The sequence below is a fragment of the Dipodomys ordii genome, unplaced genomic scaffold (genome assembly GCF_000151885.1).
Source record: "Dipodomys ordii isolate 6190 unplaced genomic scaffold, Dord_2.0 Scaffold30, whole genome shotgun sequence".
Classification (NCBI taxonomy): domain Eukaryota; kingdom Metazoa; phylum Chordata; class Mammalia; order Rodentia; family Heteromyidae; genus Dipodomys; species Dipodomys ordii.
The window spans coordinates 3,567,254-3,588,057 of NW_012267246.1; the positions used below are offsets into that span (position 1 = coordinate 3,567,254).

General features: G+C 47.7%; 1 protein-coding gene across 2 annotated transcripts; it reads left to right on the forward strand.

Annotated features, from left to right (window-relative positions):
* The first annotated feature begins 1,572 nt into the window (after positions 1 to 1,572).
* Positions 1,573 to 18,795, forward strand: Mfsd1 (major facilitator superfamily domain containing 1). Of its 2 annotated transcripts, XM_013016259.1 has the most exons (15): positions 1,573 to 1,625; positions 2,714 to 2,826; positions 4,250 to 4,292; positions 4,825 to 4,892; positions 6,007 to 6,115; positions 8,594 to 8,696; positions 10,247 to 10,345; positions 10,695 to 10,806; positions 11,857 to 11,913; positions 12,130 to 12,286; positions 13,469 to 13,566; positions 13,924 to 14,036; positions 15,498 to 15,545; positions 16,313 to 16,370; positions 18,259 to 18,795. In XM_013016259.1, exons 2-15 carry the CDS (start codon positions 2,717 to 2,719, stop codon positions 18,260 to 18,262), a joined length of 1,179 nt encoding a protein of 392 aa, XP_012871713.1. In that variant the 5' UTR covers positions 1,573 to 1,625; positions 2,714 to 2,716; the 3' UTR covers positions 18,263 to 18,795. The 2 variants fall into 2 exon arrangements, with proteins under 2 accessions (XP_012871713.1, XP_012871714.1); XM_013016260.1 differs by lacking the exon at positions 18,259 to 18,795 and having other exon boundaries at positions 16,313 to 16,374.
* The last annotated feature ends 2,009 nt before the right edge of the window (positions 18,796 to 20,804 follow it).

The following is a 20,804-nucleotide window of genomic DNA, read 5'->3' on the forward strand; positions in this document are numbered from 1 at the left end:
CCCCCTCCCCGGCTCCGGGCTCCCCTGAGCCGGAGGGGCGGAGGACCGGGCTCCTAGTGGCGCGTTCCAGCCCGGGCTTCGGGCCTCAGCCGGGCGAGTTCTACCCACCGCTGCTCCCGTCGGGCCCCGGAGGACCGCAGCTGACCCCGGGGTCGGGGACGCGGAGGACGGTCGGATCCGCACGCGCCGCCACGGGGATGTCCAGGGCACCGACTCGGAGACCCCGAGCTCAGAGCCCGGCCCCGGCCGCCCCGGGGCCTGCGCGGTAGCGTGTGTTGATGTACACTTTGTCCCGGTCTGCGGACCTCTGGGATTGCAGGAGTGTGCAGCGCTGCTCACACGCGCGCGCACACCCACTCACCGTCCTCCTGTTCCCCCCCTTTTTCTCATGGATGGTTCCACAGCAGTGTTCCTTCCTCGCGCCCCGGGGCCGCGCGTGGCGGGGGAGACCGCACGCGCTCCGGTGGCCCTCCGCTCTGCCTCGGTGCGGCGCTCACCCTGCCCACGTGGCCGGCCTGGGGGTGGCAGGCGGCACTTAGGACATCGCAGCCCCCCGAGAGCCCTTTCTTGAGATAACCTGCGCAGTGCCTTTCCCATGGTGCGGTTCCTGGTCTGCTCGGGAACGGTTCTACTAGTTTACTAGTTCCGAGCGCAAGAACGTGTTTTCCCGGAGACGAGCTGCCGTTGTAACCAGCAGGTGGAGGGACTTGGTTTCAGAACTTTGTGCGACGGTGGGTGAAGGTTGAAGTAGGCGTGGAGGATGCTTTGAGCTTTGCTGTCTTTGCCCCTCGTTTTGTAGCCCTCGTCTCTTTTGTTGGGAAGAGGGTGCCCATCCATGCACTTTATAACGTGACATTGAAAGGCTGCAGGCGTGGTTCAAGTGGTAGAGCATCTGCCTTGCACACCGGAGGCTCTGAATTCAATTAGTACGTGTATGTGTGTTAATTTTTGTTCCTTTGTGTACTTGGAGAAATGGCGGCAGTATTAGCCTTTCAAACAATGTCAGTTATTTTATCTTTAAAACCTAATGCATAAGTGTCAAATCTGTCCTCTTTCTGTTTCTAATCCTCAAGAGACATTGGTTTAATTTGATCCTTTAGAACTGTTCTGTATTTTTTCCAATCCTAGCACTGCATTTCGTAAGTTGACTTGCAGATGCTGTGTTTGCAGTGTTGAGAATTTGTTTCAAACACTGTTTTAGGTAGAATAGCTAAATTCCTTTCTGCTCTCAAGAAAAGTGACCACAGGTAATGGTGAGGAACTGCTGAGGATGTTTGCAAACTTTTTGGTGTTTGTATATTGACAGCTTTAAAGAAGGAAAATATGGCTGCATCATAAAAGTTAATAAAATACAGTGTGGTGAAAAAATGGACAAAACATTGTTGACTTTGGAAGTTGTTGCTACCTTGTGGGAGGTCTTTGGCTACAACATCAAAAACACTGGTAGATAAGGAAGTGGTTCAAACAGTTTCCGTTGACAAGCCTATGTAGTAATGTTTAATGAGTTACGTCTTGAAGACTTTTCTGTGGACCTTGCTATTTCTTTTAAAGTATTTGCTTTTTCTTTTCTAGGCAGCTACTTTTGCTATGATATTCCTGCTGCCCTTCAGACTCAGGTTAAGCGGGTGAGTTGATTTCACACTGTGATTTCTTCCCTTTGGACCCTGGTAGCTGCAGAGGTAAGCAGGAACATCGAGCCTGGCTCTCAGGTTGTCTCTGAAAAATTGAACACCTCTCTTACCAGAGGCCCAAACCACAGATACTGCTCTTAAGTTGAAATGAGTTGTCACAAAGAATTCATTCATAGCACATGTGTGACTTGAAATTGTTGCGTATTTTAGATAAATAATTAAGTGCTATTTTCAGTGTGTGTGTGTGTATGTGTGCACAGGTGTGTGCATGGCAGTTTTGGAACTTGATTTCAGGGCCTGAACACTGTCCCTGAGCTTTTTTACTCAAGGCTAGTTAACACTCTACTTACTACTTGAGTCATTGCTCTACTTCTAGTGTTGTGTTGGTTAATTGGAGATAAGAGTCTCGTGGCTTTTTGCCTAGGCTGGCTTCAGAGCTCACCCCTCAGATCTCCGCCTCGCAAGTAGTTAGATGATGCATGTGAGCCACTGGCTTGTTCTTTTTTTTTCTTAGAGCGTGGATACTAGCTTCTGAGTATTGTTCATGTCAGTAATCTTAATCTGGTTTTTAATCATAGAAATGTATTTGACATTTACCACATCTGGAGTATTTTCTGTAGTCCGTATAGTCTTTTTCTTTGTAACTGGGAAAAAAAAACTGGACAGATTGTCCCTTTGTTTGCACTCTGGGGTGATGCAGAAGCAGGTGGGGTTGGCCGTAAGGGGCCTGGCGTCCGTTAGCATTCTTTTCCATAGGGCCGTTACCCCTGTGCAGGCAGTAACAAGAGAGTAGGGACACAGAAGACAGAGGCTAGTGGTCCCCAAGCATCCTAGAGTCCACGAAGCCCCCGAAGTGACATGTGGACTCAGGAGCCCCAGTGTTGCCATTTACTGGAGCAGAGATGGTCACTCTCAAGAGATTTCAGGGACCGGAAAGACCTACAAACAGATGGTTATGAAATGTAAGACTTACAGATAGATGGTTAAGAAACTTAAGAAGTGGAAGTGTACCTGCTTTCTAATAGTTTGTCAGTTGCTAGCCTTAACTGTGTGGAAAGTAGTTTTGTTTTCCTCCCATACAGGACATGCAAGTGAACACCACCAAGTTCATGCTGCTCTACGCCTGGTATTCCTGGCCCAATGTGGTTTTGTGTTTCTTGGGTGGCTTTTTGATAGATCGAGTATTTGGAATACGGTAAGCTTGGACAAAATCTCACCTCTTGCTATACTCACCTAGTGATTGGGAAACTATTTGTAGAGAGATCCTGCGTAGGCCTATGTATTTACTGTGAACATTGATAGGATTGTTTCTTGATGGTTTTTCTACCTTTGGGTTGGGTTTGGAACCCTGGTTGGTAAGTGTCATTAAGGTCAGGGTTAATGAGAGCTGGGGGGGAATCTCCAGAGATGATTTGTGTGCAATTTCCCCCCTCCCCAAGCATGAGACAGGGTCTAGGTCTCCTTAGTGCCACATGGTACCTTTGCTGCTGCTCTGAGCTGGTTGTAACTTCCTGATCTTGGGTTTCCTCTTTGTGAACATGGTGAGGAGCCTGCAGCTCTGGCCCTCAGCCTCTGCCTGCCTCTGGCTATGGAACTTGTGTGAGCACTTGCCCTGCATGCTGAGGCTTTGGTGCTCTCTGTCCTGTGATGGGGTGTGTGGCTGCTGCAGACCTGAGTGCCCTGGGGATGTTTGCTGGAGGCCGAGGGGAACCAGGTGGTATAATCTTGGTCAGGACTGAGGCAAACTGTTTTGGGACTCAGGTGAATTTTCTGGTATCAGACAACATCAGTAGAACATGGTCCAGCAATGCCACAGGGCTGTGTTTACATAGACACAGTTTCCTGAGATGGCCTTGATTGTTTATTTTGTGATACTGAGCCCCTTGCTTGTTAGGCAGGTGCTCTACCATTTGAACCACTTCCAGTCCTTTTTTTTGCTTTACTTTTCAGGTAGGCTCTAACCTTTTTTTTGCCCAGGGTGGACCTCAGATCTGATCCTCCTAAAGAGTTTGATGACAGATGTGCACCACTATACCCAACCTGTTGATGGACAGGTGTCTCATGTGCCTGGCCTGGCTTCTTCCCTCAGTCCATCTAATGTCTGCCTCCTGAGCAACTAGGATTATAGGTGTCAGCTACCAACCTTATCTGACATTTTATTACTGTGAAGAAACATGAATCACTACTCAGATGTAAAATTTGGATTTGTAATTATATAGCATGGTTAATATTTATCTTTTCAAAAGTAGCTTTTAGTTATCAAGAGTTTTGGTCACTCAAGATTAGGATTCATTGGAATCAATTCTAAACTCAATAGAATTATCTGAAGAGCTGCCATTTTAAACAGGCTTGAAGATTATTTGATTACGTTTGAAGAGATGGTAACAGCTTAAAGGAACATTAGCCATTTCTGAAGCCTCTGGGACCCTGGGAGTCTAGATGTGTAACTGGCAGAGAGCTGGGAAAGTTGCTAACCTCAGAGCTGACCACCACTTCCTTTTTTCCTTGGAGGGGTTGCTGAGTGGGTAAAGAAAACGGAAATGAACTGATAGTAACGACTGTGTGACTACTAACAGTAATGTAGGAAGAATTGAAGACTTCTTTTCTCTCCTAAACAGATGGGGCACAATCATCTTCAGCTGCTTTGTTTGCGTTGGACAGGTACGAAAGGCAAAAGCATCTGGTAATCATTTGACAGTGACATTTGAATTCCTGTCTAATTAATTCAGATGGCAAAGATGTGTTCAGTGAATGTCTAGCTTAATCGTTAGTTAACAAGCGCCTACATGGTATGTTAGTAATAGTCTTAAAGTACACTAGCATTAGTATTTTTAACTTTGCAGATTTTTAAAAAGAAAATAGAGAAATTGTGATTTATTGTAAATCGCTGTTTCTCTTGAATACCTTTCTAAAAATTTTTTGCTGGTTCCAGAGCTTGAACTCAGGGTCTGCTCCATCCCTGAGCTTCTTTTGCTCTAGGCTTGAGCCATAGTGTCACTTCCAGTTTTTTCTGAGTATTTCATTGTAGATAAGAATCTCATAGACTTTTCTGCCGGATGGCTTTGAACTGTGGTCCTCAAATCTCAGTCTCCTGACTAGCTAGGATTACAGGTGTGAGCCACTAGTGCCCAGCTTCTCTTGAATACCGTGAATTTGTTCTCTCATTGATTCAGTGTTAAACTCTACATTACAGGTCATTTTTGCTCTGGGAGGAATATTTAATGCTTTTTGGCTGATGGAATTTGGGAGGTTTGTGTTTGGGTAAGTTATGTATAACTTCATATATTTTCATGTTTGTGAAGGGTGTTTGGGTCTTGGTGGTTTTTGGTTTTCTTTTTTCTTTTTTGTCGGTTGTGGGGCTTGAACTCTGTGGTTTTTGGTTTTCAATGTGGGGATTGAACCCAGAACCTCTCACTTGGACGGCCACTTGGACTGCCACTGGCTGAGATGGTGGCAGACACTTGTAGACCTGGAGGTGGTGAAGGTGCCCATGGGTCACAGAGTATGTGGGACGAACCTGAAGGAACAGAAAACCCAGAAGGTCAGACAGCCTATGTGTGAGCGGGGGACCACAGCTCTGTATATTGGCCTGAAAAGCGTGCAGTGTCTTGAGCAAGCGTGGACCAGCGTCCCCCTCCATGACCTTACCAAGCGTGGACCAGCGTCCCCCTCCGTGACCTTACCATACCAAGCGTGGACCAGCGTCCCCCTCTGTGACCTTACCGAGCGTGGACCAGCGTCCCCCTCCGTGACCTTACCATACCAAGCGTGGACCAGCGTCCCCCTCCGTGACCTTACTGAGTGTGGACCAGCGTTCCCCACCGGTGCTCTGCGGTGGGGTCGCTGAGGGTGGCATCACCCAGCCTCCTCACATCTGTCCTGGATTTTAAGGCAGCATAGAAGCGACTCCCGCACCTCAAGTGAAAGGCAGCTCTCATCTGGTTTGGGCCTTGCTCAGGCGTAGGCCTGTGGACAGCTTGTCTCCCTGAGCCTAGAGTCTCAGCTGCAAAGATTCGTAGAAGGCCGGGGTCTAGAATCATCTGGAAGCTCCCAACTCCTGAATTGGACAGCAGGGCTGGGCTGGCTGGAGGAGGACTGCTGCAGGGAGCACCTCACCCTTCCTGGGTGTGTATGCTTGCATGTGTGTGCACATGCACCATCTGTCACCACGGGGTATCAGCCTCCTGGCACACCGAGGAGTGAAAGACAGGGTGCTACCCGTGGTGTGGGTGTGCCAGGGGACCACACGTATTGGCTGAAGCACCCAGGACCCACCCGAGGTGGAGAAGGTGCAGACTCTGCCACGTGGGGGCTGGGGGTCTGAGCTGGCATGGAGTGTCTTGAAGAGTGGTGACATCTCTCTTTCCATCCTTAGGATTGGTGGCGAGTCCTTGGCGGTTGCCCAGAACACATATGCTGTGAGTTGGTTCAAAGGCAAAGAATTAAACCTGGTGTTTGGACTCCAGCTGAGCATGGCTAGAATTGTGAGTGTGACGACAGATGGGAAGCTAAAGAGGGAGGGGAGAGGTCTTGGGGTTTCTGAGGGAGGGGTGCAGGGGTATCTCAGGGTCACTGAAGGAGGGGTACTGGAGAGGTCTTGGGATTCCTGAGGGAGGGGTGCAGGGGTGTCTTGGGGTTCCTGAGGGAGGGGTCCAGGGGTGTCTCGGGGTTCCTGAGGAAGGGGTGCAGGGGTGTCTTGGGGTTCTTGAGGGAGGGGTGCAGGGGTGTCTCAGGGCTCCTGAGGGAGGTGCAGGGGTGTCTCGGGGTTCCTGAGGAAGGGGTGTCTCGGGGTTCCTGAGGGAGGAGTGCCAGGGGTATGTCGGAGTTCCTGAGGGAGGTGCAGGGCTGTTTTGGGGTCACTGAGGGAGGGGTGCAGGGGTGTCTCAGGGTTCCTGAGGGAGGGGTACAGGGATGTGTCGGGGTTCCTGAGGGAGATGCAGGGGTGTTTTGGGGCGATTGAGGGAGATGCAGGGGTGTTTTGGGGTGACTGAGGGAGGTGCAGGGGTGACTCGGGGTTCCTGAGGGAGGGGTGTCTCGGGGTTCTTGAGGGAGGGGTGCAGGGGTATCTTGGGGTCACTGAGGGAGGGATGCAGGGGTGTGTCGGGGTCGCTGAGGGAGGGCATTGACTTAGACACAGCCCCCTACAACCAGCAGGGCATTTGCGTGGTGGCGTCTCCTGGCCTCCTGTGGGCTAGCAGTCACGCCAGGTGTGCCCTGCCACGATGGTCACGTGTGTGGCTCTCCAGGCTCAGCTTGCACATGTCCGTCGGGACACTCGCTGTGGGCCGGGGCAGCCACCTGCCGCGGTTCCCATTGACTCCAGCCCCACACCCAGGTCCCTCCTCCCACGCCAGCAGCGTCAATTGGCTGCTGCCACTTTTGCCTTTTGTCATTTTGTTGTTTTTAAATCTTCTGTTTATTCTTTTGGTGCTGGTGCTAGGGCTTCAACTCTGGGTCTGAGCATTGTCTCTGACATTTTGAACCACAATTCCATTTCTGGCTTTTTGGTGGTTAATTGGAGGTTAGAGTCTCACAGACTTTTCCTGCCTGGCTGGCTTTGAACCTCAGATTGCAGTCTCCTGAGTAGCTTGGCTCACAGGCAGGAGCCACTGCCCAGCGTTAGCTTATTTGAGGATGGCTCCCTGGTTCTCAGTCAGGGTTGGTTGTGTTGTCCTGAGCTGCCCTGGCCACTCCCCACACCCTGCGTGTCTCTGTATTGCCTGCGTCTCTGCCATCCCAGGTCCTCTTTGAGCATGGAGCCTAGAGTGATCGTGGTGCGGAGGTTGTGTCTGGTGGAGACTACCTAGGAATAATGCTGCATTTACAGTAATGCACCCTGGGAGGCATTTTGGTAGTTGTAAGCTCTATGAATAATTTAAAAAAAAACAACCTTGCCCTTGAAAAAGTCACACTTTCACAGGCAAATAAATGGCATGAAAATGTAAAGAAAAAAGAAGCCATGTAAATGAACGTACTGAATGTCTTCACCCTTTGACTTGAGCCATACTTCCAGCACAGCTATTTGCTTATTACTTGGAGATAGATAATTTTGGATTTTTTCTGCCCAGACTGGCTTCAAATCACAGTTCTCTCATCTCAGCCTCCAGAGTAGCTAGGATTATAGACATGAGGCAGCAGTGCTTCTTTATTTTTTATTTTATTTTATTTTATTTTTTGTCGGTCGTGGGCCTTCAACTCTGGGCCTGGGTGCTGTCCCTCAGCAATTCAGCTCAAGGCAAGTACTCTTCCACATGAGCCACAGCACCACTTCCAGTTTTCTGGGGATTTATTGGAGATTAGAGTCTCACAGACTTTCCTGCCTGGGCTGGCTTTGAACTGTGATCCTCTGATCTCAGCTTCCTGAGTAGCTGGGATTACTGGCGTGAGCCACCAGTGCCCGGCTCAAGTGCCTTCATTTCTAAAGCATTTGTCATTGTGCACCATATTATGTATTTTTAAAAGTCTCATTAACATGTTGTTCTGTTGTGTTCTTTATTATATCCAGTACTGAAATAGTGCTATATAGTAGCACAGGCCTATAGTAGAAGCTCAGTAGTTACGAAATGAATGAATATGTCACCTGTCCCTTTTACTGTCTACTTAGATTTCGGAACGTTCAGGGAAGGAATTTTGTTTGTTGACTTTAGTTTTGAGAAGGGCTGCACTCTTTCTTTGGAGCTCTGGATTTTATAATATGTTCCATGTTTTCTTTGGCTGCTAGAAAATTGTGAATGTGCTGTGTTATTCTGGATGCTGGCGTTTCCCAATAAACTGCCATTTGTTTTGTGTAACTGACCTTTGGCTTTATCGTTTTTTTTCCTTTGCATTAAAATTTTTAAACCTTATCTTCCTGTTTTGTTTGGAACCCAATTAGACTTGATTCTCAAGGGTACCATGAGCTGTATTTGTTTCCTGCGAGGCCAACCTGTGGGCAGCTGGGCTTTCATGGTTTCTCTTTCTAGGGAAGCACAGTGAACATGAATCTCATGGGATGGCTGTATTCAAAGGTTGAGGCGTTGCTGGGGTCTGGCGGCCACACCACCCTTGGGGTGACACTGATGATCGGTGAGTGAACTCTGAGGGCCTCATCTTGTCCCCTCTGAGGTGCCCTAGGAGGTGAAGGTCCAGAGGGACCGAGGGAGCTGGTTAGAGCGCCCTGGGGCCTAAGATTATGGTTTTTCCCCCATTCCCAACCCCCAGTTCACTCATTCTTTTTCCTGACAAGAAATAGCTAGTCATTTCTACTTTTTTTTTTTGGTGCTGGTACTGGGCCTTCAATTATGGGCCTGTGCACTACTGTCCTTTAGTGTTTTGCTCAAGGCTGGTACTCTGTCCTTGGAACTTTGACTCCACTTACGGCTTTTTGGTAGCTAATTGGATATGAGTCTCATAGACTTTCCTGCCTGGGCTGGCTTTGAACCACAGTTCTCAGATCTCAACTTCCTGGGTGGTTAGGATGACAGACGTGAACCACCAGCTTTATTTCTGTTTTCTTGAACTAGAGGATTGGACATCCTCGGGTCTTTGCACGTTAGGTATTCCAAGAGTGGAAGTGAAAACACACACAGGAATGTGTTCACCTAAGGTATCAGAAGTCTGGCCTCCTTTGATCAGATCCAGCCTGTATTCTGGGACGCTTGGATTCTGTGGGAGTGCGATTGTGGGAAGCGGTTGGAACGCCTGGGTTGGGCGTCAGCCTGGGGTCTGTGTTGGCTCTCACTGTTCTGTTATTGTGGACAAGGATGTTGACTTTTGTCTCGGTCTTCTGCAACATGCAAGGTGTGGGTCCCTCTTGTCGCTCAGCTCTCCGGGGGGCTCCTGGCCCTGGGTCCTGTGTGCAGATCCTCAGAGTGCATCCGTCTGACAGCACTGCAGGGTGCACACGGCTCCCTGCAGGACCCACAGAGACCAGGGCATGCTGGGGGAAACTTCATGCTCAAGTTTTGCATAGCTTTGTTCCTTGTAATTGCTTGATATAAAAAGCTTGTTAAACAGGCAGGTGGGAAGGTATTCCTGACAGGATGTGCATCTGACGCCGCTGCTCTCAGCCTCCTCAGCTTCCGGGCCTCCCTCCCCATGCTCTCCAGCATTCTCCCTACCTGCGCCTCCTAGACAGCTGTGCAGGAGGCTGAGCTTAGAAGCCAACATGGGCCAGGAGTGTGTGAGACTGTTGCCTCCACTTAATCACCAAAAAACCAGAAGTGGAGCTGTGGTTCAAGGGAGATAGATCCCTACCTTTGAGGGAAAAGCTAAATGCCCAGATCCTGAGTTCCAGCCCCCAGTACCAGAAAAGAAATGAAAGCTGCTCTTATTTCACAAATGGTGCATTGGAGCTCAATAGGCTAAATTCAGCACAGGAGGGAGGGACAGCATAGACCCCTTCTTCCCAGAGTACCTGCCCTGTGCTATTCCCCTCCCCTCCCCCAGAGAACCTGCCCTGTGCTGTCCCCTTCCCCTCCCCCAAAGCACCTGCCCTGTGCTGTGCCCCTCCCCTCCCCCAGAGCACCTGCCCTTTGCTGTTCCCTGCCCCTCCCACCCTCCCTGAGCCCCTTGGTTTTCCTGCAGCCTGTGCCTGCTGTGTACTGCTCTTGTTAAAGTCTCCTTTTCCCCCTCAGGCTGTGTAACGTGTTTGCTGTCACTAATCTGTGCCGTGGCCCTTGCGTACCTGGATCACAGAGCAGAGAGAATCCTTCATAAAGAACAAGGAAAAACAGGCAGGTGTTGGTAGCAGGCGGGGACTTGGGGATACAGGCCTTGAAGCACCCTGAACCATGATCTGAGCTGTGGCCCTGGTGCCCTGCGGGGTGTCTGAGTAGCATGCACACTCTGTTTTCCATTTCCCTTGTCTCAAGTTTGGTCATGTTTGGCAGGGAGTAGGAAAGCAGACGCTTACTGTAGCTGCTGTGTTTTCTTAGATCTTTCTAGGTTAGCCTAGAGATGATGATTATGTCATTTCCTGGAAAAGTGTTAGAACTCAGTTACAGAGGTTCATCATGGGATTACAGGCGAGAATTCCTGTGATGTGTGAAACTTGCTCATGGTGATTGCTCTCTCCTCTCCAAGGTGAAGTTATTAAATTAAGTGATATCAAGGACTTCTCCTTACCCCTCTGGCTGATATTTATCATCTGTGTCTGCTACTATGTTGCTGTGTTTCCATTTATTGGACTTGGAAAGTGAGTATTTCTAACCTTCTACTTTTTTTTTTTTGACTGGGCTTGAACTTGGGGCCTTCACTTGCTTGACAGGTGCTTGAGCCCTGTTCTTTTTTTTTTTTTTTTTGGGTCCGGTCTGGGGTCTGAACTCTGGGCCTGGCGCTGTCCCTCAGCTCTTCAGCTCAAGGCTAGCGCTCTACCACTTGAGCCACAGTGCCACTTCGCTTTTTTCTTTTTGCTTCTGTGGTGCTGAGGAATCAAACCCAGGGCCTCAGGCATGCAAGGCAAGCGCTCTACCACTGAGCCACCTTCCCAGCCCTGAGCCCTGTTCTTTCAAATCTTTCTTGGCTAAATTTAATGAGCTCAATCGAAGAAATGTAGGATTTTGTTGTTGCTAATAGCTCATCTTGTTTTTCTGGCTGGTCAGAGTTTGTGTTTACATAGGAATTGTTTATTTCCTTGGATACATTGGGTTTCTAGGCTTAAGTTTAATATTTTTATTACTTTGGAATCATAAAATTAATACTTGATTTAGGGCTGGTGTTCTTTTGAAATTTCCTCTTCATTCCTTGAGTAGGAATTTTTCCTTTTTTAAAAAATAATAGAGACTGTATTAATGCAATGTGACTGGACACATTTCTTTGTAAGGTTATAATTCTACCAGACTTAAAGTCAGGGTTTAGGGCAAATTATTCTTGCTTTATTTTCTTCTCTCTCCTTGTTAATTGCTGGCTGCTTCAGTGGAGCAGTCAGTCAGTATCTTTGTAGGGATGTATTTTTGTATCTTTCTCACCTTTAAAGTGATGCTGCCATTTTCAGTAATAGGAGACCAGAGCTCTCTTGTTATATCTAGCAAAGACCTTGTGCATACTGCTCTTGAGGACAGGAGTGTATTTGGTTTTCTGAAGGCTGGTGTGCAAATTTAATGCGGGTCAGTGGAATATTCAGATAAATGCTGGAGCCGTGGAGAGAGTTGACAGTGGAATCAAATAGGGAGGAAGTAATAGGAAAGAAACGTTTGTTAAAATGGTATTTTTATTTCATTTTGTCTTGTTCTCTTTTTAATTGTAGAGTTTTCTTCACAGAGAAATTTGGATTTTCTTCCCAGGCAGCGAGTGCAGTTAACAGGTAATGTTTTCAATTCTGCCAGGGTCTGTTGCATACTGAGTGTGGATCTTAAAACCTAATGTTAGAAGAATAGAACGAATGTGGGCGATGCTGTCCCATTCAGTGTGAGACCAAAGCTGGGCTGAGTCTGAGCCCCTGAGGGGCCCCTCTGGACCAGTCAGGCTTCGCCTTGCCCAGCACTTAAGGGACTGATCATGTTCCATGCTGTCTCTGCAGCATTGTGTATGTCATCTCAGCTCCTCTGTCCCCGGTGTTTGGACTCCTGGTGGACAAGACTGGAAAGAACATCATCTGGGTCCTGTGTGCAGTGGCCGCCACGCTCCTGTCCCACATGATGCTGGCCTTCACCATGTGGAACCCTTGGATTGCCATGGTAACGTGGGCTGGCACCGGGTGGGTGGGTTGGGCCTCAGGCAGGACTGCTAGGCCTGGCTGCTGTGCCCTGACAGCTGGGGGCGGCACCGAGAACAGCCACTTGATTACAGTTTCTACAAAACAACTCATTTGCCGAGTATAGGTACAAATTATCTGGAAGGCTTACTTCCTTCAGCTTACTTAACATGCCAGTACCCTCTGTGCTGAAGTAGAATTTGAACTACAACAGTCTTACACAGTCAGAATGCTAGTTACTTCCATTTATTTTTCTGAGTTTTATTAAAAAGGCACTTTTATCAAAGGTGGCCCAATATGTGTGAGCCCAGCATGGGTTCTTGGTCTTCAGGTTACAAAAGGACGAGGTATTCATCAAGTTCCTGTGTGAGACAGAAATTTTCAAGACCACAGGCTGAAGTGCTGGCTTTAGTAGTAAAACTTGAATGTCTGTGAGAATCTCCACAGAAGTGCTCCTCTGGCCTGCAGCACGTGCTTTGCACAAGAATAGTTATGGAGTTGTTTTCTGTGTGTATCCTGTGGTTCTTGTGGCTCTCTCTCACACGAGCCAGATTGAGCTCCTTCTGCTTGGGCTGTATGTTAGGCAGCTCCAAGCCAGCCTCAGACCGATTTTGCCACCTCTTCTCTGGAGTAACTGTGATTACAGGCATGAACCACCATTCCTGAAGCTTCTCCAGTAACTTCTCCCCGCTGATAACTTCAGCAGTGCTATGCACAATGTCTTTACTTGCTGGCCTTGGGCATTGCTTTACTGTTTGCCAGCCTTGATAGGTGTAGCGGTACTGGGATTGAAGTTGTAACATTTTTTTTCTTCATTGAGAAAATGTCAGCACAGGGTGATGTCTAACAGTGAGAGGGGGGTAGGAGGAGGGTGGACTGTCTGGTGATGTGGCTTTGATTAATTTGTAATCCCTGCTAACTACTGGAGAATCAGCTTGCCCCAAGCATGGGCCTGGACTGCACCCTGGCCCCTAGCCAGTTGTGTGTGTATGCAAAACCGACCAAGACAGCACATGCCCCGTCACTACGGAATGCTCAGAGCCCAGGCTCTGTGTGTGTGGCCTGATGGGAATACCATGTGCTTGACTGTTCGTGTGTGAGCTGCTGGGACACCTGCGATCTGCCCCTTGGATGATGCGCGTGCCTCTCTGTCCCGCTGTCGCAGTGTCTCCTGGGTGTGTCATACTCCCTACTTGCCTGTGCCCTCTGGCCCATGGTGGCCTTCGTCGTTCCTGAGCACCAGCTGGGAACTGCGTACGGCTTGTGAGTATGCCTAGTAAGTTTCCCTGAGGGCTGAGCCTATCATGAGAATAGCCATTTGGAAAAGTCCACCCTCTGTTCAGGATGGTGCGGGCCAGCACAGGGCTTCTCAGGGGGAAGTGGAGCCCATCCCTGGCCCAGAAGGCAGCAGGCAGCCACGCCTGCGGTGTCCAGGACCCTGCCTGCCTGAGGGGAAGGTGCGGGGACCCACCCTAGGTAGGCACCGCTGTCGTACCTGTGAGCAGATGGTCTAGTGGCAAAAAGAATGAGAGGTGAAAGGCGCGCTGGCAATTGCGTGGCGTGGGGCTGGTGGGAGCTGGAAGAGGGGCCTGAGTGGGGCTGTGTCCATTCTTGCCGCAGCATGCAGTCCATCCAGAACCTCGGCCTGGCCGTCATCTCCATTGTTGCTGGCGTGATCCTCGATTCCCGGGGGTATTTGTTTTTAGAGGTGTTCTTCATCGCCTGTGTTTCTTGTAAGTATGCCTTGTGGCACCATAGCCTACTGTTACCACTTTTTTTGGTCACTCGTGGGGCCTGAACTCTGGGCCTGGGTGCTGTCTCTCAGCTCTTCAGCTCAAGGCGAGCGCTCTACCACTTGAGCCACAGCGCCACTTCACTGTTAGCACTTTTTACCATTAGTTTTTGTTGTTGTTTTGTCCCCCGCTTAGAAATCAGACCCCTGAGACACAAGGCGCAGATGTGCCTGCTCCTCAGCCTGTGTGCAGCTGTCAGCCAGAGACAGCTCTCTGCCCTGGGATTTCCAGGACGTTCTGTCTCCTGTAACACTGCTCTGACCCTGCCCTGACCACGATATCAATACCCCGGCACAGTGGAGTAGTGTGATGGAAGTGCATATGCACGTATGCGTGCTAGGAGTAAGATTATGATACAGATACTTCCTTCACAGTGGAGCATGTAACGTACAAGTGCTGGGTGTGAGGGCTCATGGTCTCTCCGACCGGCAGATGTCAATTGCTTCTGGGTTTGGTCTCTCAGTGTTTGCTTGCATTGGTTGTTGGCTAAAGCTAGGAAGCGGTTGGAAAGCTCTAACTAGAAATCAGCATTGCCTGCAGTCTTGGCTTACAGTCTCTTCTCCTGGACCACAGCACATGTCTTCCACACTTCAGTAACACGTTTCAGTGACACACAGCAATAGTTTGAACAGACTTTCATAGACTATACTTGAAGTGTGAGAATTGAAGTCTGCTTTATAAGCTGCTTCAGATTTATTTTGCTATCCTTACTGTAGAATTAAGCAAATCACAATTTATAATGCCTGGATTTTTTTTGTTAAAAGCATGACCTTTAAAGATTCCAAACAACGAACCACGCAGTGTCTTCTTTTGGTCCATTTCTGATGTATTCCAGGGAAACGTACATTCGGCACAAACTAGGTCCTGTGCCATTTAAATGTGTATTTATTTTTGCCATGTTAGTTTACAATAAATTAAATAGCATCACTTGGGAAGGGAAAAAGCCAAGCCTCAAGTTCTGAGCTCTCTCCTGGCTGTGGGATTGTGGGCAAGTGAGGACCATGGTTTAATTCTGATTAGTCCACTTGCTGAATGGCATGTAGTTTCTAGACTTGCAGACCTTCAAAGGCTTCTCCTGTTGGGAGTTCTGTAGCCTCACAAGTGAGAGAGGGGCTGCCAGGAGTTTGGAGGAAGTGCCAGGAAGGACTGGTAGGGGGTCAGGATGGCCTGGGGCATGTCACACCTCTCCTGGGGGTGTCAGTTCCAGTTCTGGGCTGAGTTGCAGCCATTTCCAAAAAGGAGAAAATTCTTCACGCCTTTCTAGTGATTTTGGAAAAACAAAATGTGAACAGTATTAATTTTTAAGTGCCGGTTAGTAAAGGCTTGGTTTTAGTTAGAGTTTACTTTGTAACTGAGAAGAAATACATATTTTTAAGGATCCTGTGTGTGTTTTTCTCCTAGTGTCCCTTTTATCTGTGGTCTTACTTTATCTGGTGAACCGTGCTCGAGGTAAGAAGCTGTGCTGTTCCCATTCAAGTTCCGGAGGATCCTCCGCATGGCTTCCCACCTCTCTTTCTGCAGGCCAGGGCTTTATTTAGCCCCTGCCATGGTGACTTTCTGTTCTAGTGATATAGCACATAACTGTAGTTGGGGCTTCACTTAATTAAAGGGATATTAGGCTTTTCCATCTTAGAGCCAGGTTTGTTTCAGTTTTGTAATACCTTGTTTTATTTAAAAAAATAAAGCCGTGTGTGTGTGTGTGTGTGTGTGTGTGTGTATTTGCAGTTCTTTATTTTTAACTTTTATAACTGCTTGTGTGTGTGTGTGTGTGTGTGTGTATTTGCAGTTCTTTATTAACTTTTATAACTGCTTGATCCTAAAGGTGTTACGTACTCAGCAGAATGTAATACACATGCTGTTTGAATAATTTTAGGTCATTTCCGTTAGCTTCTTTAATACTCACTGTTAATGGATACTTATTTACTTTATGGTATATCTTTAAAAAATTATCTTTAAATAGTTGTTCAAAGGAGTTTTAATTAAATGAATCAGTTTACAAACACAGTGCCTATTAGTGGGTATTAATACGTATAATATTCCAAATAAAGAGCTTGAAGCAGTAGTAATTCCAAACTTAAAATTAAAAAGCTAAAAGTAGGAATGATTAAGATTCTGTTTTCTCATCTTGCATAGGTTATCTGTATAAATGTTTGCATGGTTATATTATATTGTTTTTACATACAATACAGTGGAAAGACTGTTTATTTGTATTTTAGGTGGGAACTTAAATTATTCTGCTAGACAAAGGGAAGAAATGAAACTTTCTCATACCGAGTAAGTATTGAAAAGCTGCTTTTATTTTGAAGTCTTAAATGTTAACATTTTATTTCAAGTTGTTAGAAATAAGTTTTCTTTTTTTTTGTTTTTTTTTGGGGGTGCCAGTACTGGAGCTTGAGCTCAGGGCTTGGGCATTGTCCCTGAGAGATTTGCTTAAGCTTGGTGTGCTACCACTTAAACCATAGCTTCACTCTGGATAAGAGTCTTAAGGACTCTCCTGCCCAGATTGACTTTGAAACTTGATCCTCAGATCTCAGCCTCTTGAGTAGCTAGAATTACAGGCGTGAGCCACTGACACCCTGTAGAAATTTGTCTTTTTCTCTTGAGTCTCACAAGCCTCTGATTATGTCTGTAACTTAGTGGCAAAACGTTTGTTTCAGAAATTTCAAAAGGTGACTATGAGGACCAAACTGTTAAGAATAAAAAGCCCTGGGCTTGAGCTCTTCAGATGCACTGAGAGGTCTGTGGTAGGCAGACTGCCCCAAGTTCCTTTTCTGGACCTATTTTCCATTTTCTCAGATCATTTCCTTTTTTAAAAGTAGTGCTGGCCACTGTTCACCTTGTCCTGCCTTCGCCATGCTGTCCATCTTTTCTGGCTTATTTAGAGCACAGAAAAGGGTGGTGCATGAGGTTTAATTGCAGTGTAATGGGAACTTTGCCCTAGTGACCGTCCTGACGGAGCACAGCGGCTTGGCCTGCTCTACTTAGGGATGATCATGGCCTGGGCCTTACATAGCTGGACAGGAAAATCATAAACTCCATGTCTAACTAACAACTGGGCTAGAGATTGAGGCTTTTGAGTTCAAACATCTGTACTGCTCTCTTCCCTCAAAAAAATCAGTTTCCTGTTATTTCCAATACTTTCATAAATTGAATTTTTACTTAAAGATTCACTTTGGAGCTGGTCATCAGTGTCTCTGAGCTCTGAAGATTGTGGTTTGAAGGCAGCCCAGGAAGGAAAGTCTATGAGACTCTTGTCCCCAGTTAAAATAAATCACAGAAAAAAACTAGAAGTGGTACCTTAGCTCAAGTGGTAGACCGTGCTAGCCTTGAGCCAAAGGAGCTCAGGGATAGTGCCTGGGCCCAGAGTTTAAGCCTTAGGACCAGTAAAAAAAAAAAAATCATGTAAGTTTTATGACTTCTTTTTATTTGGTGCTGCTGGTCCTGGGGCTTGAACTCAGGGCCTGGGTACTGCCCTTGAGCAATTTTGCTCAAGGCTAGCACTCTACCACTTGATCTACAGCTCCACTTCTAACTTTTATGTGCTTAATTGGAGATCACTTTGAACTGCGATCTGCAGATCTCAGTCTCCTCAGTAGCTAGGACTAGCCATTCCGCATTCAGCTGAAATTTACTTGTCAAGTAGTAATCCTACTAGAAACACATCTTAAGAAAATGATTGGTAATGCTGTGAACCTAAAAACTCGTTATTATTTTAAAAAAATTGGAAAAGACATAAATACCTGAAAGTAGGAAAGTAGTTAAATATGATGCATTCACATAATAAGTTACCATGATTGTGTTGTAGAATTTTTAACGTCTAGATACTTAATACACTATGTTAAGATAAAAATGGTATTCCAGAAAAGCCTGCAGTGTATGCATGTCTTCTGCCCAGCTCCTTGTGGGCGATGCAGTACCGAGAGCCGACCCAGACAGCAGCAGCTCTGTGGAAAGGGAAGGCCCACGGGTCCGGAGATTCTCCCCCATCCCCACATTTTCCACGTTATACTGCTCTGTGTTACTCATACAATCAAGAAGGGTTGTAGAAATGTCCAGAAAAATGTATTATTGTAATTTCTGACACTGTCTTCTAGTGTTTGTAATCTGGGGTCTTCCTGTTTTCTCTCTCACTCCTCTGATGATTTGCTGCATTGTCTTGCAGATGAGGAGTTTCCAGGCCACGAGAAAGGGCTGCAGATACCTGTGACATGGAACCTCCAGAAATAATGTGTAGCTTTAAAGTTAGAGTTCAGCCCTTAGGAAAAGGAATGGGCTGGAAGGTAATATTTGTGTTTCAGGTGTGCCTCTGTCAGGGTGTGTTTGTGAAGGCTGCTGTAGCCTTTGTCTCTGGGCTACTAAGAATTCTGCTTTGGGTGGATCATCAGTGGACACTTGAGGAAATTAATGAACTTCACCATTACTGTCAATAATAGCAAACATGGGATCTTGTATTGACTTAATTTTCCTGTTCTCCTGGGGATATGGCTCTTGTCTTACAGCAGAAACAAAGCAAAACAACAGAAAACAAATTCTACAGACAAAATAACTCCAGACTTTATTGGTTGTGGAAGGGCTGTTTATACAGAATAAGTGATGGTATGGTAATGGTGTTTTCTTTGTCATAGAGAAAATGAGGGGCTGGAGGTATGAATTAGTGGTAGAGCTCCTGTCTAACAAGTGTGAGGCCCTGAGTTCAATCCCCAGTACTGTCAAAAAGAAAAACAAAAACCAGACTAAGCCAGGATCTGGTAATCCTAACTACTCAGGAAGCTGATATCTGAGGATCCTAGTTTGAAACCAGCTCAGGCAGGAAAGTCCATGAGACTCTTCTCCAATGAACTCCCAAAAAAGTTGGAAGTGGAGCTGTAGCTCAGTGGTAGAGTGCTAGCCTTGAACAAAAAAAGCCCAGGGACAATGCTCAGGCCCTAAGTTCAAGCCCCAGGACCAATACACAACAACAGCAAAATGCAACAGAAACGATGAGATGATGAGTGGTGGGAAGTTGCTTCCAGTGTACTAACAGTGCATCGGTGCCGGGGGCGAGGGGAGGGAGTGCTCTGCTCGGTCTCCTGTGATGAGGGACATCACTTACAGCACAGGTGCCCACATACTCTCTTCCAAGTGCTTCGTAGTCATCTGTGGATGCCAGAATGAAACCCACCATTTTGTATGATGCATACATAGCAATTAAAATAGTAAAGCACTGATTTTAACTTTCATATATGGAAACTATAAGACAAAGTTGGAATAAAGAAAACCTTGTTACAGTCACTGAAAGATTGTAAGAGTAGTGTTTTTAAAATGTGTAATTGTGTGTGTGTGTGTGTGTGTGTGTGTGTTGTGTGTGTGTAACTTCTCAGATGACCCTCACTCCTTCAGTGGATGGAGCCCCAGTGCTTTCATTGAGGATTTGTCCTGTGCTTTGCTGTCTGCGGGGTTGTGGTTTGGATAGGAAATGTCCTCGGAAGCCTCCTCTGCAGGCCTGGCCCTGCAGGTGGCACCGCCAGAAGGGGTTGGAACTGTAGATGGTGGGTGCAGAGGAAACCACTGGAGCTGCTTGGGCTGCATCTGGTGCAGACCCCTGTCCCCGAGAGCCCAACAGGCTCCTCCACGCTGCGATGCCAGCTTCTGTCTCACCCTGGACTCAGCCCGAGCCAAGGGATCTCTAAGTAATTCCTTGTAATGTGTTCCCTCGGGTGTTTGTCACAACAGATCCTCCCCTGAGAGTAGCTGGGATTACAGGCGTGAGCCACTGAGCCTAACCTAATTGCTGTATAAGGTGTTCACATGGAAATACTTGAATGAGGACGTTTGAGATTATTTTTTCTATCACTCAGATTTGAAAAAGACCCACGTAGCGAAATGACTTGAGTTCACAAGGCTGTCTGCTGGTGATGTTTGCACTGAGTCAGCATCTTCCTAGTTGAGAGGTCCCATCTTGATAGGGTCTGATGATCCACGGATAAAGTTTTGGGAAGAACCCACGTGGTGCTCAGTGCTCACTGGGGCGAGGGACACTGGACTGTGCCAGCCTAAGGCTGTTCACTGAATGAAGCACAGGGCATAGGACCCCTGCTCAGGGTGCTCCGTGAGGCAGTGGTGCAGGTGACAAGGCCTGGAGAGTTCAGTTCAGAGGCCGGGTGTGTGTGCAGTTCTGGCGAGAGCGGGTCCCAGCTGTGATGGGAAGGGTGAGTGCTAGGGGCTGGAGGCCAGGAGGGGAGGCTGAGAGCCAGGAGGAGCAATCTCTGGAAGGAGCAGAGCTGAGCAGGCCCATTCTCAAGATGGTACCTTGATCCCGGGGTGGGGGTAGAGGAGGGGGGGCATGTGGGAGATTTTCTTGGTGGGAGTTGGCGGGACAGGATTCATATCGCAGGAGGAGGATGGGAACATAGGAAGGGGTGAAGTGGGAGGGCTTCCTGCAGGAGAGGGTACATGCTTTCTTGGCTGGTCAAGTGGCTGGAGGGGTGGGGTGTGCACAGGATGGAGCCCTGAGGGGAGATGGAGGGGCGGCGGGTACACTGGATGGAGCAGAGCTGTGTGGGGAGGTAGAAGGTGGAGGAGGCTGAGCTGTGTGAGGAGGTGCAGGCGGAGAGTGGGCTGAGCTGTGGGGGGAGGTGTTGGGGTGCAGGGTGCACAGGATGGAGCCCTGTGGAGAAGGGCAGAGGTGGAGGGTAGAGGGAGCTGAGCTGTGTGGGGAGGTGCAGGGGT